The sequence below is a fragment of the Culex pipiens genome, chromosome 2 (assembly GCF_016801865.2).
Source record: "Culex pipiens pallens isolate TS chromosome 2, TS_CPP_V2, whole genome shotgun sequence".
NCBI lineage: Eukaryota > Metazoa > Arthropoda > Insecta > Diptera > Culicidae > Culex > Culex pipiens.
The window spans coordinates 163,591,088-163,609,425 of record NC_068938.1 but is presented as its reverse complement, the minus strand read 5'-3'; the positions used below and the strand labels follow the sequence as shown (position 1 = coordinate 163,609,425).

Here is an 18,338-nt window from a genome sequence, read left to right as displayed (position 1 = left end):
CAGTTCTTTGTAATATTAAAAAAAAAATGCGTCAAATTCTGAGCAACTATACTGCCGTTCTACGCATAATCTGCCGTTCTACGCATAATTGTCACATGTCATTTTTGGACGATTTTGACTTTTTGACATTTTTAAGTTTAGTTTGTCGTATACTTTTAGAAAAACACATAAAAACTAGTACTTTGTTCGAAAACTCTTCAAAAACAACACCAAGTCTGTTTGTCCCATCGTTAAACTTGTACGCATAATTGTCCCACCAAGTATTTTCTCTAATAGAATCATTAGTTTAACGAAGCATTATGTCTTGTTTACCTATTGTATAGCAAGAGGATCATAAATAAGAGTGATAAACTACTAACTGGGGCGATTAGGGACACATAGGGCGGATAGGAACCCACGGGACAATTATGCGTAGAAACACAGAAATCGGTCGAAAAATTTCAATCGCGTTTTTCTCAGTTGCACTTTTTTGAACATGGGACAATTATGCGTAGAACGGCAGTATACGCCTCCCTCAAACTATATGGGATTTACTGAAACTTGATAGAAACATGTACAACGTACAAACATTAAAAAAAATTGGGCAGTAGAGGATTAAACTAAAAAATGGTGCCAAAATATAGTCATGTAATTACTCGCTTACGTGCCATCCGAGCAGCAGTGCTATTAGAGGGGCTGTACTTTTGACATGAAACGTAGAGTTTTATGAGTAAGTTTTTTTTATCCATTCAATTAAAGATGTAGCTTTATCTTTCGTAGATATTAGAACTTTTTACCAATTTGTTTCAAAGTTAGGGCCAATACGCAGCTCCAAAGGAAAGGGGTCGAGAAATAGTTTTACGAACAGCAGAACAAAGGAGACGGAACGATTTCTTGGGGCATTTCTTCACCCTCTCTGGCTTGCTTACTCTGCCGCTGCTGCCCATTTGAAATTTTCCTTGACCGGTTCCTTCCGAAGTGCGTATACCGCTTTAAGATGGACGAAATACTGAAACATTGGTTTGAATCGATGTTGATTTGAAAATGAACGTGAGCAAATGCCATGTTTGTTTACAAATCCACATTGGCCCATTTACATACTTTTGCTTCTCACTTTGAGACCTGGTAACCTGATTAGATACAAAGAAGCAGGTAAAAAAAAAATTCGCGAACGGTATACCAAAAGTTCTTGTCTTGCTTGTCTTCCAATCTTCTGCCAATCTTCAGCCCAAGAAATTTCTTTTCAAGAGAGTGTGCTAAAGTGCTAAAATGTTTTTTTTATTCGGATTGGTTTATATATTTTCAAACAGTTGGTTACATATAAGTTGTGTTGTAGAAGTACATCACTGCCCATAATTGAAAATTCGCCTATTATGCCAAATCAAGTATTCCGAGAAAAACGCGTTTTAGTGTTTGTCGCAAAATCTCCGTCAAGGCAATTTCCCATAAGAGTGGCATATTAGCCGTTTGGTTTTTCGCATCGGCAGCCAAGTCTAAACACTATTTCAGTGAAATTCAAGTTCCAGAAGATGCGTTGGAACATCCTCTACCACCTGGTACTAATATCTCGTTTTTGCCAAAAGTGGATATTAGCCGTTTTTTCAATGGTGGGCAGATCAATCAACACTCCAACATCCAAGCTTCTTGAGCTTGTATGAGCCTGGGAGCTTACTGACAAATGTTGTGACTTGGATTTCAGGGTGTAAGTACTGTACTGTACTTCTGATACGGGGGGACGTTTGTTTAGGAGTTACATGTTATCAGTGTGCAGTGATGCACTATTATACTTTTCTTAATTTACAAAATCTTTTGGCACCTGATTAAGCACAAAGTTACAATGAAGTCAGTTTATGATTTTTTATACCTTCTCAAATACCTCTGCAGCATTTTCCACGCTACCCACACAGTTTCTTGTAACGTTCAGTTCAGTTGATACAGTTTTTAATAGTTTTTACGAAATGGAATTTTCTCAACGTATGAATGATATTTGCACCATTTTTTTCTATACGAACAACACCACCTTTACGTCTAGGCCATGATTGTTGATACTGGAAATTTTCTTAAACATAATCATTTTTTTCCATTTTACAAAAAGGTTACCAATGTCGTTACCAAAGTGCTCTCAACATCAGTTGAAACTAATATCGAAACACTTTACCAACGACACCAGCGAAAATCACCACCTCTCATTCGAGACTTCGAGATACATGCGAATTGTGTGCTCTTTCGAGATCCGAAAACCGGAAATGGATTGCAGCTGGGAGCGTAACGCCTTCGCATGTGTTTCCTGTACTGTACTGATTTTTGTTCTCTCTTTACTTGGCTTAAAATCTACGGGAATTTTGAAAACTCGATATTTTTGCACTGTTTTTTTTTGTGCCCACTTTAACAATCAACGTGGACGCCGTTTCCGTTGGTGTAGGTACCGTTGGAATGGTGAGTTCCGTTCGTCACGGAGCCATTGGCGACCTTGCTCTTCTTCGCCGGGGGCTGCTCCACCGAGGAGACGTTCAGGTTGAACTGTTGTGTAAAAGGGGGGAGAGAGAATGTAATTGTAAATAATTACAACCCTAGATAGGTCGCCTTCTTCAAGTTCTTACCCTGTGCTCCAGAGACATGTGGCTGAGCGGCGGGAGACCAACACAGGCTCGCATAATGTTTTCGATGGCGCTTCGCTGCCGGAACAGAGAGTTGACCACGGGCGTACCCTGCGGCACCAGCGGCGCCTTGCAGAGATAGCTCAGAATCGAGAGAACCGATCGGAACGGCAAGTATTCGGTGTCGCTCTTCTTCTTGATCTGGACACGAGAGCAAAATTCACCCAAAATGGCCAGATCCAGAATCAGTGGCGACGCAAGCAGCGAATCTTCGCAGGTATTGTGGATCACGAGCGTGTTGTGACCGCCGAGCATGATCTGGCTCGTGTACTCGTCCATGGCGCGTTTGCTGTCACCTGTGGATTAGAAGGATACGTGAGGATCACAGGTTGGCAAATCTGGGGCTTGTCACTACTCACCAACATACGGAACGTATTTAATAACCACACAATGATCGGGATGCTCTTCCGGTTTGTACAAGATGTTGTTCGAGGCGACCATATCGTCAACGACATTGCTCTTTGAAATCTAAAAGAAAAGCAATTGCGAATCATTCACAGACCCAATCTCTCGAAACAACCTCAAGCTGTACTCACCTCCTTCGAGCGGAACTGCTGCGGCGCGGACAGGTTGCGTCCGTCATTGTTACCCAAATGGTTGTAGCTCACGATCGAAACCGGCTTGATACCGGCCGAAACCAAAAAGTCCACCAGCACCGACTTGAGCTTAGTTTGTCCCGACTTGAAATCATCGCCAGCGATGAATGCTCCGTGATGTTCAGCCAGCTCAATGACTCCAGGTACGAAGGTGTTTTGCGGCGATCCGTTGATGTAGATGCACTAAGAGAATTGTTTGTTTGAACCATTTCTTCAACAGACCAAAACAGAAGCACGCCAAACTTACCCCCTCGGCAATAGCTGCCATTGCAAAGATGGTCGACGGTGAGATTTCCGATTTGTTCTCCTTGAGAGATTTCTCCAGTTCGGGCATGGTGGTGTTCAATCCCTTCTGAACCTCGGAGAACCGCTCGGTGTTGGCGGTCCACAAAACGACCACCTTATCCACGCCCGAGGACTTTTTAAAGTCCTGGATGTCCTTCACGATCTGCTGGTACTGCTGGTAGCGAGTTCCGGGGATGGTGTTGTCCGCACGGTCGGCCTGGTTCGCCGCGATAAAGTCCGGATCGTAGATCGACGGGCGGGGCTTCAGCTGGGACAGCTTCTTGTACACCTGGTCCTGCAGGGGCACTTCCAGCACCTTGGCACGCACCATGGCGTCGCCAATGTTCATCGAGCTGATGTCCCATCCATCGACCACGATGTCGTCCGGGTTGACCATCGGGACCAGCTTGTTCATCGGAATGTGAACGTCGTGCCCGTTGGCGTCGGTTCCCAGCAGGACGGTCGATGCCTGCGTGATCGAACCGAACCAGTTAGCCTTTTGCATGCCGGTGCGGGTTCTCCACTCCAGACCACGTTTGTTTGCTTCCAGAGCGGCCGTCAACGTGGAACCGTTGTTTCCACCCCATCCAGCGAGCATCAGACCTAGCTTGGGCACATGGCGTTCCGTGCGGATGCTCAACTCGGTAGTTTCGGGGCGCACCTGGAAATTTGGTGGAGTTTCAAAAAGTTGTTCATGAATGTAATTTTTTTCAGCTCTTCGTATTTTTTAGTTACATATTTCTTAAATTTAAAGCAACTTGTGCTGACTAACATTCCTGTCCCTTCACCCCGAGATCTACAAACTGACATGGCGGGCGCCGTTAGTGGCGAACGACGACTCGGAAAATTTCTGTGATGATATTTTTTAATATTTGAAGAAATTTTCGTTTAGAAAAACAAGACATTATTATTAAAAATAATGAAATGTTGATTGTCAAGGTGAGTGACCATTCCCTAGTGATAACGTTACACGAGTTGCGTAAGAAATTTCATTAGATACGAAAACCAAACACACAAAAGCTCGATAAAACGTGGATTTCCTTATCTAAGATAAGTTTTCACTAATTTCATTCAACCCAAAAAAAAAGTTATCAACTTCCTTGTTACCACGTTCTCAACCAGACGCCTCTAAAGGGTAATTTTATTTTTATTTAAAGATCATATCAATTTCGATAACGACGACAGCTGAATTCTTAAGCCACCTCTTGCATCGTACGATGTGCGGGCTGATATGTGACGCCAAAGACGACGCAAGTAGACTAAACGCGGACAAACCGGCCGGCCGGCGTCGTTATTTCTGCTGGATTTAACACGGGAGCGCAGAATAATAACGATGGATTGTGACTTGAAAATTAATAACTCTAAATTTCGCCAAAAAACTACTAAATAGCCCATTAAATTTCGGAATAAATTATTTTGCTTGATTAAAATTTTGCATTTTTAGACTTTATCAGAATTAAGAATCTTATCAAAAAGAATGTAGAAATCACAGAACATTTTCTCAAAATAAAATTTTAGCTTTTGTTTAATTGTTGCAGAAATAAATGCAATTTCGTTGAAATAACAGCAACTTTCTTCAAAATCTGCAAAGTTTTTCCCATGCAAGTATTAGAACTGTGGTTTGCAAGCGAATGTTCTCATTTTAAGTATTTTTTTAAAGATAATTTAAAACATATTAAAATTTTGAAAAAGAGCGAAAGAGCCGCTAAATTTATTGACCGAGCGAAAATGAGCGGCTCCTAAAAAGGAGCGGGTTTGCCCACCTCTAATAGATTGTCATTTAAATATAAGACAAGTTTTCTAAAAATAATTGCAGCGCCTACCAAATAAAAAAAAAAAACTTTAGTTTTAAATCATGCTAAAATTGGTTAAAACCATTCAAAATATTCAGTTTAAATAAGCCATAAAAATTCAAGTCACATATCATCGATATTATTCTGTCGAACCCTGTTATAAGCCCATTTGTACACATCACATTTTGTACCGATAGAATCGTTCGGCGATCAATTGAGCACCTCTCAAAGCGCTGAAAAAAAGTGATTAGCATTTCGCGCATCATTGTGTCGTGCTAATTTAAATTTAAAATTAAGCCGACTCGCCCCGCGGGAGTGATCTGAGTAACGTCCTCTCCTCCAGGAGACTGCAAATTGCCGCGTGATCGATTAGAGCGCGCCTGTTAATATATGAGGGGAACATGTGCTCCTGTTCCTACCCTCGGGACATACTGTCGCCTGGTTTTTGTTGTGCCGAGTTACGTGATTTTGAGAAAATATTGCTAATCAGTAAAGCTGCTTGTCAATAAAGTAAATATTTACGGAAAGAATTATCAAGTATTAATTGCTAGTTAGGATACATTTCATCATATTGAAATTTTTTGGATAATGTAGGTCCTGGTATTCTAAGTCATGAAAAGAACATTACTTCAAATTTGGTTGGACCAAGGTCAAATTAACCCTCTAATCCTCAATTTTTTAGAATTTTTTTTTTGCCATGTTTTTAATGTCATTTTGAGCAACTTTCGAAAAACTTAACTTCTCTTGTTTTATGTTTTTTTTTGTTCCATTTTTAGTATTATTTGAATTTATTAAATATGTTTAATTTGTTTCTGATATTTAGTATTTGGCTCATTTTATCACCTCCTATATTTAGTTTTTGTCTTTTCAGTTTTGTCATGTTTTTAAGTCACTTTTTCAATTTTTTGGTTGGTTTTCACAATTTCTACTATTGAATTATACCATACATTAAATTAAAAAAAAATGCATATGAGGTATTGTATACGTAAAAATTAGTAAAATGAGGCATAGTGTGGAACATTCCAAAAATTACTGCATTCTAATTTTCACAAAAAATATAGGAAATTTTAGAGAAAAACTCAGCCAAAGTTTGACCGAAATAATTATATTTTCAAAAACATTGGCAAAGTTGCAACCAAAAAAAACATCAAACCCAAAAAAAATCATGAGTTTTTCATTCCAAGGCTTTTTCATGATCAAATATTGGTTGAAAAATTGATTTTTAGCGAATTTTTAGATCGAAGCCCGCCTAGAGGCGGGATTGGGTTGTTGATACAGATTGGCCAATGTTTGACAGATCCAAACGCGCTGTACACCAACCGCCCTTTACTCCCAGAAAAATTCCAGTGCCGATTTATTTTGCATCGACCAATCTGTTTCCCTTGACAATCTGTAGTGAAATTGTGTTCTAAAATGGGGATCAAAACATTGATAAGTTTTTTATCAACAAAAAATAAAAAAGATTAGCATACAAAAGTTTAAAATAAACCATAATTTTGAAAAAGTATAAAATCACTTGACAAGTTATCAACGGGCCATTTTACATGATTATTCAAAATGGGCCCGCGGGCCACAAAAAATCATCTCGCGGGCCACGTTTGGACCGCGGGCCATGCTTTGGTCACCCCTGCGCTAGACAATCTGTAGTTGTTGAGGGTTAAATGTGAGAACGTCGTCTTCCTACATCCAATGGCAGAGCCTCTTACAATTTTATTCAGAAGATTTGGCCGCTCAAGTTTGGGTGTAGCAATTTATTCTACTTTATGCATTCATTAGTATAACATTTTAAAATTTGTTTAATTGTTTGCCAATTGTAATAAAAATATAAAACATTATCCATTTTTTTATGGAGGACGTTTCAAATAGTAACGGATGGTAACGGCGTTAGAATAGCCTAAATTGCGTAAATGTAGGCTGCTATTTACATGCCACACTTTTTTTTCTAACGTTGCTATCTCTACACGATTTTGATTTTTCAGACGGTCCATTCGTAATATTCGCCATCATTAAAAATCTAAATAATTCAAATTTGGTGTTTCATTATTCATATTTATAACATATTTGCTTTTTCAAGTACAGTAGTTGTTCGGTAACTGGGCGTTGTTTAACTGGGCTGCTTTTTAACTGGGCGCTCGATAACTGGGCCGTAGCCCAGTTAAAAAGCAGACAAACGTCAAAAAACCAAAACAAACCAAAATGACCGAGGGGTTAATGGATGCAAAAATCATATTCAATAAATAAAAAAACTTTTTTCAAACTTTTGTTTTATTTCAAGTTACAATTAAAGAAATATGAAAAGTAAGCATTGTAAATAAATTTGAGTAACTTTTATTTTTATATTTCATCTGGAAAAATATTATGCATCGGTGGTCCCCTCGTTATTTTTTGTTCAGCCCAGTTAAGAGCAACATTCGGTGACTGGGCTACGTTCTCAGCCCAGTTACCGAACAACTACTGTATTGTTAACTTTTTGTATCAGAAAATTCTCAAGACATCTGATGTGATAAGAATTTTCAAAAGACTTTTAAAAAGTTAAGAAACAATAACAGAAGGTTTTACATAAAGTCATTAAAAAATCATGTTTTTCAAATACTAAATGTTAAGGGGCTTTTAGCTCAATCTAGCATGGAAACATTACATCAGCACAAATTAATTTACTAACTTTTTTTTTCAATGGAGACGACAAACTAGCCCATTTTTCAACTAGGCCAATGCAAATTGTATTTGATGTTTTGACACCCAACTAACTCTTCAAAATGTTTCCAAAATATCAGGGAATAATAAAAAAAACCAGTGGCAGTGCAGTTGTGTCGATTGCGTATACGCACACTAATTGAAACCGCGCGCGGTGTGCCGAGTGTGCAATTTTTAAAAAAAGAAAACGGGCAAAAAGTTTTAAACTTTTTTGCAAAAAATAAAATAAATTTTATTATTGTGAAATTTGGTGCTAGTAGTGAAACGCTTTTACACACACAGTAGAAGACGTCCTCTTCCGGATATGAAGACCGTTAGGCTTCGAGATAAAAGCCCCGTTACGGTAGCGTGAGAAAACCGGGGCTAGGTCTCGGTAGCCCTTAGGTGGTTCTCCACCCCGAGACTAGGTAGCGCAGCCCTGATAAGGCTGCCTACCGAAAAAGAGGATCGCGAATGGCAAGAAGGCTAGAAATCCGGAACAAACGGCAGAAGCCCATAGAAAAGCAGACCACCGATTGGCGACTCGGCTCTTGGAACTGCAGGTCTTTAAATTTCTTGGGTTTCGAATTCGCCTTAGCGAAGGAGTTGCAACCTCGCAACTTCGATGTTGTGGCACTGCAGGAGGTGTGCTTGGAGGAGGAGCAGGTGCTCGACTGGCCAGGTCGGCAGACCAATTCCCGTTTTTATCTGAGCGGCGGCAAGGACAAGAAGCTGGGTACCGGCTTTATCGTGCGGGGCAAGATGCAGGATCGCGTGTTCGGCTTCACGGCGATCAGCGAACGGATGTGTAAGTTGAGGATAAGAGGCCGTTTCTTCAACTACAGCATCATCAACGTGCACTGCCCCCACGAAGAAAACACCGATGATGAGAAGGAAGCATTCTACGCGACGCTGGAGGAGGTGTACGACGGCTGTCCGCGGCAGGATGTAAAGATCATCATTGGGGACATGAACGCTCGGTTCGGAAGGGAGGAAATGTTTCGACCGACAATAGGCCCAGAAAGTCTACATGCGGTCACGAACGACAACGGCCAACGCTGCATCGACTTCGCAGCCTCCCGTGGAATGGTGGAGCACCTACTTTCCTCGCAAGGACATCCACAAAGCCACCTGGACATCACCTGACCAACGGACGAAAACGCAAATCGACCACGTCCTGATCGACGGCCGATTCTTCTCGGACGTAACGCACGTGCGCACCTTTCGCGGTGCGAATATTGACTCGGACCACTACCTAGTTGGAGTTGACATGCGCTCAAAGCTGTCGACGGTGTTCAACCAACGCCGAAGTCGGCGGGCCCCTCCGTTCAACACCGCGTGTCTCCAGAACGGAGAAGTGGCCCACAGTTACGCGCAGCAGCTGGAAGCGAATCTGCCAGGTGAGGAGGAACTTGGCGCAGCCTCGCTCGAAGATGGTTGGAGCCGTGTTCGCTCAGCCATCGGCAGTGCAACGGAAGCCACACTGGGTAGTGCGATCCGAGTCAGTCGGAATGATTGGTACGACGACGAGTGCCAACAGATTACCGCCGAGAAGAAAGCAGCTTACGACAAGAAGCTGCACAAGGCGACGAGAGGGAACGTGGAACGATACAGGCAGGCTCGGAATCGGCAGGTCGCGGTCTTCAAGCTTAAGAAGCGCCAGCAGGAAGACCGGGATTGCGCAGAAATGGAGCAGCTATTCCGAGCTAACGAAACGCGGAAGTTTTACGAGAAGGTGAACCGGTCCCGCAAAGGCTTCGTGCCGCGAGCCGACGTGTGCAAAGACAGTGGTGGAAACCTGATCGTAAACAAGAGCGAGGTGTTGGACAGGTGGAAGCAGTACTTCAACGAGCACCTCAACGGCGATGAAGCGAACGGAGACGGCGATGGAGTCAACCTTGGAGCGCCCGCAGCTGATGAACAGTTCCCAGCACCTGATCTGGAGACGGTGAAGAGGGAGATCAGGAAGCTGAAGAACAACAGAGCTGCCGGAAAGGATCGGTTACCCAGTGAGCTCTTCAAATATGGAGGAGAGAAACTAGCGAGGGCGCTTCACTGCGTGATTTCCAAGATCTGGGAGGAGGAGAAGCTACCGGAGGAATGGATGGATGGTGTCGTGTGCCCCATCTACAAAAAGGGCGATAAGCTGGACTGCGGCAACTACCGCGGCATTACGCTTATCAACGCGGCCTACAAAATCCTCTCCCAGATCCTCTGCCGTCAGCTGTCACCCCACGCAAGGAGGTTCGTGGGGCCCTACCAAGCGGGCTTCACTGGCGCGCGCGCCACCACGGTCCAAATATTTTGTCTCCGACAGATCCTCGAGAAATGTCGTGAGTACAACGTGCCCACACATCACATCTTCATCGACTTCAAGGCGGCCTATGATACAGTCGACCGCGAGCAGCTATGGCAGATTATGCACGAGAACGGATTCCCGGATAAACTGACTCGGCTGATCAAGGCTACCTTGGATGGTGTGATGTGTCACGTGCGTGTTTCGGGGGAATTAGCGGAACCCTTTGGATCACGCCGAGGGCTGCGGCAAGGTGATGGCTTATCCTGTGCGCTGTTCAACATCGTCCTTGAGGGCATTATTCGAAGGGCGGGCATCGAAACGTGTGGCACGATTATGAACAAGTCCTACCAGTTGCTTGCTTTTGCCGATGACATCGACATTGTGGCAAGAAACCTGGAGACGGTGATGGACGTCTACACCCGACTGAAGGTACAAGCAAGGCGTGTAGGACTTGGCATGAATACGACGAAGACAAAGTACATGAGAGGAAGGGGTTCGAAGGATGTCGGCCCCCCAAGTCTCACCCCTCTAACTGTGGATGGTGATGAGTTGGAGGAGGTGAGCGAGTTCGTGTACTTGGGATCGCTGGTAACCGCCGACAACGACACCAGCAAAGAGATCCGGACTCGTATTTTTGCTGGGAATCGTGCGTACTTCGGATTACGGAAAACTCTCACTTCGGATCGAGTGCAACGCCGCACGAAGCTGACGATGTACAGAACACTGATCAGACCGGTAGTCCTCTATGGCCACGAGACCTGGACGATGCGGCAGGAGGACGAACGTGCCCTTGGAGTTTTCGAACGGAAGGTGCTACGAACGATCTACGGTGGAGTGCAGGTGTCTGACGGAGTGTGGCGACGACGCATGAACCACGAACTGCACGCGTTTCTTGAAGAACCGACCATCGCCACCCAGGCGAAGATCGGGAGGCTCAGGTGGGCCGGCCATGTCGCCCGAATGGACGAAAGCCAGCCTGTCAGACTGCTATTTGACCGCGCTGAACCAGCTGGCGGAACAGGCAGAAGAGCAGGGAAACCGCGCGCACGGTGGGGAGATCAAGTGAATGGTGATATCCGGAAGATCTGTAACCTGGGAAATTGGAGAGTAGCAGCACAAGACCGAGAAAGATGGAAGCGTCTTCTTGCTACAGCACGCGTACCTGGTGCGCTATGCTGATTGGTATGGTATGTAATAAAAAAAAACGATTGCTTAGCAATAGAAAATTTCCACAACAAAAAAAAACTTGTACTGTTATTTTTAAAGTAAATGTGCCAATTTGTATTTCAAAACGAATCATTGTCAGATATATTGTTCAAAAATTGCGATCAAACGCATCAAAATTTTTCAACCAAAAGGTAAAAATTAGCGTTTTTTTAGCGTATGACAATCATGCCTTACAGGTAGTCTAGACGGACACACCTCTTCCAAACCTGTCCCATCTTCTAAAGTCAACGATCGACCACTATCAAACATAATTAGACGAAAACCGGAATCTTGCAAAACCAGTTAGCGGCAAATTTAAAAATTTACATAAAATAGCAGTTAAGACATTAGCCGGTATCCAAGCTTAAAACCCATCATGGGATAAACGTGTCTCAAAATTCAAATTCGCCAAGACATCTGCCAGGCGGGTGTGGTGTGATTTGCACGAATTTGTCTTTATCGGAAGATTTTGTAAGAGGTAGGTACGTTTATTATTTATTTTTTTGAATGAATTTCACAATATGTTGTAATAGCTGCGTTTGTTTGATCTTATTTGGGAAAAATTAAAAGGGGACTTATCAAATAAGATTAGTTAATATTAGTTTAATGAAGAGTTTTATTAAATTTAAGTGTAAAATAAATTGTATAATTTGCACCAAATTCCCCTTGCAAAAGAAAATTGCAACGTAAAATATTTCGTTATCCCACTTCACACCAAATTTAAGCAGTGTTCAAATAAAAGACACGCTAATAAGAAAACGCTTCTTATCCTTCACACCTCCTTCCTTCTTCGTTCAGTCTATAGTATTACTCAACACCAAAAAGGTTCATATTTCTGCAATGAAAGCAAAATAATGCTCATGTGTATTCTCTTCTGACCAGTACAATGGAAGGAGAATTATGAAGTAACACACAAAAATCAATAGAGAAGCTATTTTTAGTCACCTGACAAAAAAAAACCAATGAACATTCGCCTGGAGAATGGTGAAATATTCACCCACGCAAATTATTATCGATTTTTTCACTCCATTCATAGTGCTTGCTGCTCCCAGGGAAGCCGGGAGCGGCCTTGACCATGGAAAATAACTTTGAGTGCGGTTTACTTACCGTGTATCCTGCAGGGCCTTCCGCGAGAACCGACGTGGTCTGGTACTGGTAGTCCACTTCGATATGTTTATCACTGTAGTGCACATTGGGCGACTCAACGTTTAGGGAAGAAGCCATTTTCCGAAGCTTTGAAGCTGTTCGAGATTGATTCGAGACGGTGACACCTGATGAATATCCTCACGGGCTTGGGCCAGGTAGTTAGGCTAAGTGGATCTGCTTTTACACCTGCACGGCAATACTGCTTTTCCTCTGCATGGAACGGATGCGTCCGGTCGCTACACGAGTTGGGATGAAACTAACCTGGCACTGGAATGCTAAGCTAAGTTTTCGACTCGCAGGTCGGTAGAACGTTATGTGCTCTCTTCCTTTACTTGGGCTCACCTCGATATCCAGAGAGAAGAGAAAAAGTCTTTACACTATATTTATATTTATAGTCACCACATGTGTTTAAACAGTGATTTCCAGGATGTCCTGGAGTTTCTATAACACGCTGCAATAAAAACGATAAGGCGATATCACATCACATTACATCTACCAACTAGAATTATGTTGTAGATTCAGTTACCTATTTCTGGAAACAATCAACATATTATTTTTAAAGAATAATTGAAAATTGTCTCTAAATATATATAAAAAATTGTAACCATGTTCTGAAAAATGCAACATTTGATAACTGACTTCTTAAAATTATATAAAGAAAAACTTTTTTTCATAAACTGGTCAGTGGCCACCCTATAGCTTTTTTTATCTAGATCGTGACGAATCACAAAATCATCAGACCGGTTTATTGAACATCATTATCATCGTTGATTATAATTTCATTATCAAGACCGCGCGATAGGAGTTCATCTGTATACAACACTCGACCGGCATCAAAAATTTCCTGAATCATTCCCAAAACTGTTTCATGAGTTATATATTTGTTAATTCAATATAACAAAGAATTTGATTGCAATGTTGGCAAAAAAGATGCCCAGGACTCAAGAAGCGGCTAAATTTTATCCGGTTCTCCCAAATTAAACAATGTATGATCGCTGATCACGCGTCGAATGCATGCCTACGGGAAACACATGTAATGTAAATGGGGAAAGTCAACACGAATCGGACAGCAGAATGATTGACGTGGCATATTATTTATAATGAGAAATTTTAGTTAAAGTCAGTAAATGCCATCCTAAATTACATTTCTACCTCAAAAAAAGTCGTCGATCTTACATGAAATTAAACCAATTCTAAAATGCAACATGAAGCAGTCCAGCCGATCATTTTGACCAGGTCAAGTTCAACGATATTTACACTAAGATAAGAAATCAAACGCATATTGCCTAAACTAGTTTGGGATCCAGATTGAGGTACATATTTGATATCTGCCTTATCGTTTCAAACAACATATGCATCGTATCTATTTTTCGATGAGAGCATTATTGATTTAGAAGTACCTGTTCAAATATTGAACTTTGGAGCCCTCTAATTTTGGTAGTTTTTTTCCACACGTGAAAGAACGCCGTTTTCGTTCTAAACATTTTGGGATGTTCACTAGATTATCGTGAATTTATATTTTTATTTTAAGCCATACTACGGCATATTAAGTATTTTCAAATGAGTAGATATGATATAAAACAATATATCATCAGGTTCTTCGTCAATTTGTTAACTCGAAATTTCATTGCTTTGCAGGATCGTGATTAGTGATTAGTAAACAATATTTCCTGCTTCAGTCGATCACGTGTGACGGGGCAATGCGGTTGCTTCGCAGAATCGTTCGTGTTTTAAGAATTTTTTCTCGCTAGCAATGATAATATTCCTTTAACCAGACGTGCATCGGCACTCAATAGCACTTCACCACATTTTGAGATGATGGCCTAAGCAAACCAGCAGAGTGAATCTTTGCTCACTATGCAACACATCAAACTTTAGTTCGATGTCTATAATTATCGTTTTTCACTATACAATGTGCATTACCAACAAATTAATAGTGATTTGAATAACACAAATATTTCAAGTGCTAAATGTGCTATTTAGCACTCAAATAGCACTTCATCGCTAAAACTGGCGAATAAGTGAAGATAAAGGTTTCGGTCGTTCAGTAACTTATAGTGCAATGAAAAAAAACATACTTATTGTATAAAACAAATCGATTTGGTGCCTTTGCCAAGCCATGGCCTAGAAAAACTGTCAAGTGCTATTGAGTGCCGATGCACGTCTGCCTTTAACGGCCTAACAACGACCTAAGCCGGGACCGACGTTTTACTTCCCCATCCGATGGAAGGTTGGAGCAGATGGGAATCGAACTGTCACTTTTTACACGGCGCTCCCGCACACTATCAAAACAAACGTCAGGTAGTGTGTGTGAACTCCGTGTAAAAGGGTGTCAAACTAAAAAGTGAAAGTGACCCTGTTCGTTTGACAACAGTTGGTGTCAAACCATCGGGGCTTCCAGCGATCGGGTATTCAATGAAATCACAATTCGACGGTAACATTTCAAAAGGCATCATGTACATTTTGACACTTTCTGGGTTATTGCATATTCTGAAAGTACTCCGAATAAGCCACCTCTCCACAAAAAATGAGCAAAAGTTACTTCAGTAAAGTCTGTTTAATCATGATTTTAAATAAAGTAACATAAACAAAATCTCTGCCATCAGCAGTCCCTGTTTATATAGCCCTGTCAACCTGTCAAACAAAAGACTACATAAACCTCGTGACGAAAAAAAAGCATCATGAACAAAGCGCCATGTACATTCGGCGAAGAAAAACGAATCATAACAAAGCGCTCCCTCCAATGCCAGCAGGGTGATATAGACGTTGGTGATTTCAAAAGAAGTTATGTTTGTTTTTCTCAAATAAAATTACGGAAATAATGTTTTATTGAATTTGGATGATCAAGTATCAATGAAAGCAACGTTTTTCATCGTTTGTTATCATTAGGACATCTTATTTTGCTTTTATATTAAAATGGGAATTGAAAATGGATGCTCAACATTTAAATGCGTTTTTCTCAAAAAGGATGGTGTGTACATGATGCTTTTTGAAATGTTGGCGTCGACTTTGCCAAGGCCGCAGCCGATTTAGCGGTTTCTACCACACAGGTATCGAACATTCCCATCCACTTCCCCGTGATCTTACCACTGGTCGTTGATTCATGCCTTTGAGAGTTGCGAAGTGGTGATGATGGGTTCCTACTTTTCATCTGTGGTCCATGGAGCATTTTTTGGAGTTCCTGGTCAATAACGGAGTATACACTACTTCTTTTTCGTTTCATCACCGGCCACCAGGTGTCAGGGCAAAATCTTTCAATTTTATGTTCAAACGACCTTCAGACGGCGCTGTAACCATGGTATAATGCTTAAAAGCTCAAAGCTCATCGATAAAACAAAACATTAGTTCATTTTTTTTTTGCCACAAGAGTAGTTGGAAAGCTTAGAATAAATCTTAGAACAAACGTTCACGATTTGGAATTAGTTCATGGAAAGTGTTCATGGTAATTTTTCGCACCGTGGAGAATCACACTGTTCCCTATTTCGTGGTGCATTGTTCACGAATTTCGGAACGGTTTTTTCTCCGTGTAGCAAATACGGGCTAAGGCTAATGCTATGCTATGTTTTGTAACCTAAATCATCCGCGAGCAATTCCATACCAAATAGGGAATCGGTTTTCCCACTTCAATTAAACATTGGAGACATGGCATCATAGGGGTCTTGAGGGGTCTTAAGATTTCAAAAAAAGTGTCCACGTGGGTTTAAGCTAAGTGTCAAAATTTTCATTTGAAAGGACTTTTGACTACGCATCCAAGGATGATCGCATGAAAGATCCGAATAACTATCGAAATTCCGGCTTCTGAAAAGTTCTGCAATATCGCTTAAGTGCTCATAACTTTGGATAGGATTATCGGATCTTCAACCTTCTGGGCTCATCGTCATACTTTTTTAAACATAGAGTAGTGTGGGGCAAAGGTGCGCACCTAATGGCAATCGTTCTGTCGCCGGTAACTATACAATATTTTTGATTCGTTGTATATACCCAAATGGTTCCTTTGTCCATGGCCTTCAAAACGTAGTAAAAGACTATTTTATGGTATAGTTACTTATTTAAACTAAGTAGTACTTATATAACTAAAGCTTCATTTTTATGGTTAAAACCCTTCCTATTTTCGCATAAGCTATATTTTTTGGTCCTATTTCGGCAGAAATACTATTTTTTAGTAATTTTGAATCAATACTATTAGAAATAAAAGTTATCCAATGCTCTTGAATTTTTTTTCATTCAAAAATGTATGGACATTTTAATGCGCACCTCTGCCCGCAAATTTATTTTTAGGAAAAATTATGGTAACATATAAGAAGAAGAGAAATTTCAAAAATTCTTCAAGGGTTAGCAAGGTAATTGGCTAGGCTAAACACTAGTTAAATGGTTTCAAAGATTTCGTGAACCTGAAGTTTTGTAAACCTTATTTTGTAAACATCAAATATTAGATCCTAATGGCCCAAAAGTGACTTTTCCCAATTACTTCCATAAACTTATTTTTTTTCCCTTTATTTCTGTAAATACATAAAATTGACAAGTCGAAACCCCAAAGATGGGCTTTTTAGGTTGAAACAAAGTATTGAAAAGGCTGGTACGCACCTTTGCTCCGTGCGCACTTTTGCCCCGTACATATAACAAGACGGGTTTTCTTACGAAACCACACTTTTTACAATCTTCCAGACATTAATCAAATTCGTTTTTAGCATAACTTTAGAAGTACTCTACTTAACTAAGATATGTTTATATAATTGACATAGACCCACCAAAGACGACCATATAGAGTTATCTACGCGTGCAGGTATTGCGTGTACGTACACGAAAAAGATTGAGGTTAAATTTTGTACCCGCCAGCAAAACAAATGGGGTGCTAGTGTGCGTGAGCTCAAGCTTAGATAACTCTATAGGGCAAGAGGAACAATTGCTCGTACGATCGTTATTCTTACAATTTCCACAATGAGGAATTGTTACGAGCAATGCAATTAGTTAATTCTACTACTACTTAACAGCGTAAACGACGTAAACGCCACGGGACACAAGAATGAATGGTGTTTTTTTTTAATCCTTTGTTTTCTTATAACATTTGGAAAGCCCAAAATATGACTTAGAGTTCGTTTTAAGTTCATTTCATCAAAAAGCCATTTTTCCTAGATCAGTAGTGTCCCTACCAATGACTTGCATCTGTTATAAAGCATGTTTTATCATTTGATTATTTTTGTTAAGATCTTTTAAAAAATCTTGTTCAGTTCAGTTCAGGGCAAGTGTTCCATATGGATTTTGAGTATGTGGAAAAAATACAAATTGCTGCAACATCATCGGTGCCCTCTCCCCGTGCCATACCTTCACACTTAGGAGACCCGGGAGGCGGAGTCTTGTTGCAAAAAGAACGATACACCCGTTGACGAAACCGCAAGGTTTGAGACGGCCACATTACAAGGTGTTACGTCGATTCCGTTTTTTTTTTTCTTATTTTATAAATAAAGACATTATCATTATCATCTAAGTAATTTTTTTGTAAATACGATAAAAAAATAAGTAAAATATTATTCTTTTATCTAACAATTATATTATGTTTTAATCACTTAGGTAATAAGACTATCCGGATATTAAATTAAAAGACGTTGGTTTGGCTCCGTTCAATGTGACGGCTTAAACTCGAAAGAGACGTTTTATTCTATCGTAACAAGCTCGAACCCTCAGGTAGTTCGGCTCTGACATCGGC

General features: G+C 40.9%; 1 protein-coding gene across 1 annotated transcript; it reads right to left on the bottom strand.

The window, feature by feature from the left end:
* Positions 1-1,241: 1,241 nt before the first annotated feature.
* LOC120416758 (inositol-3-phosphate synthase) lies at positions 1,242-12,900 on the bottom strand. Its single transcript, XM_039578591.2, has 6 exons — positions 12,596-12,900; positions 3,480-4,178; positions 3,173-3,415; positions 2,996-3,104; positions 2,580-2,932; positions 1,242-2,499 (listed from the first exon to the last, which is right to left on the bottom strand). The coding sequence occupies exons 1-6, from the start codon at positions 12,710-12,712 to the stop codon at positions 2,365-2,367; spliced, it is 1,656 nt and encodes a 551-aa protein (XP_039434525.1). The 5' UTR covers positions 12,713-12,900; the 3' UTR covers positions 1,242-2,364.
* Between the last annotated feature and the right edge of the window lie 5,438 nt (positions 12,901-18,338).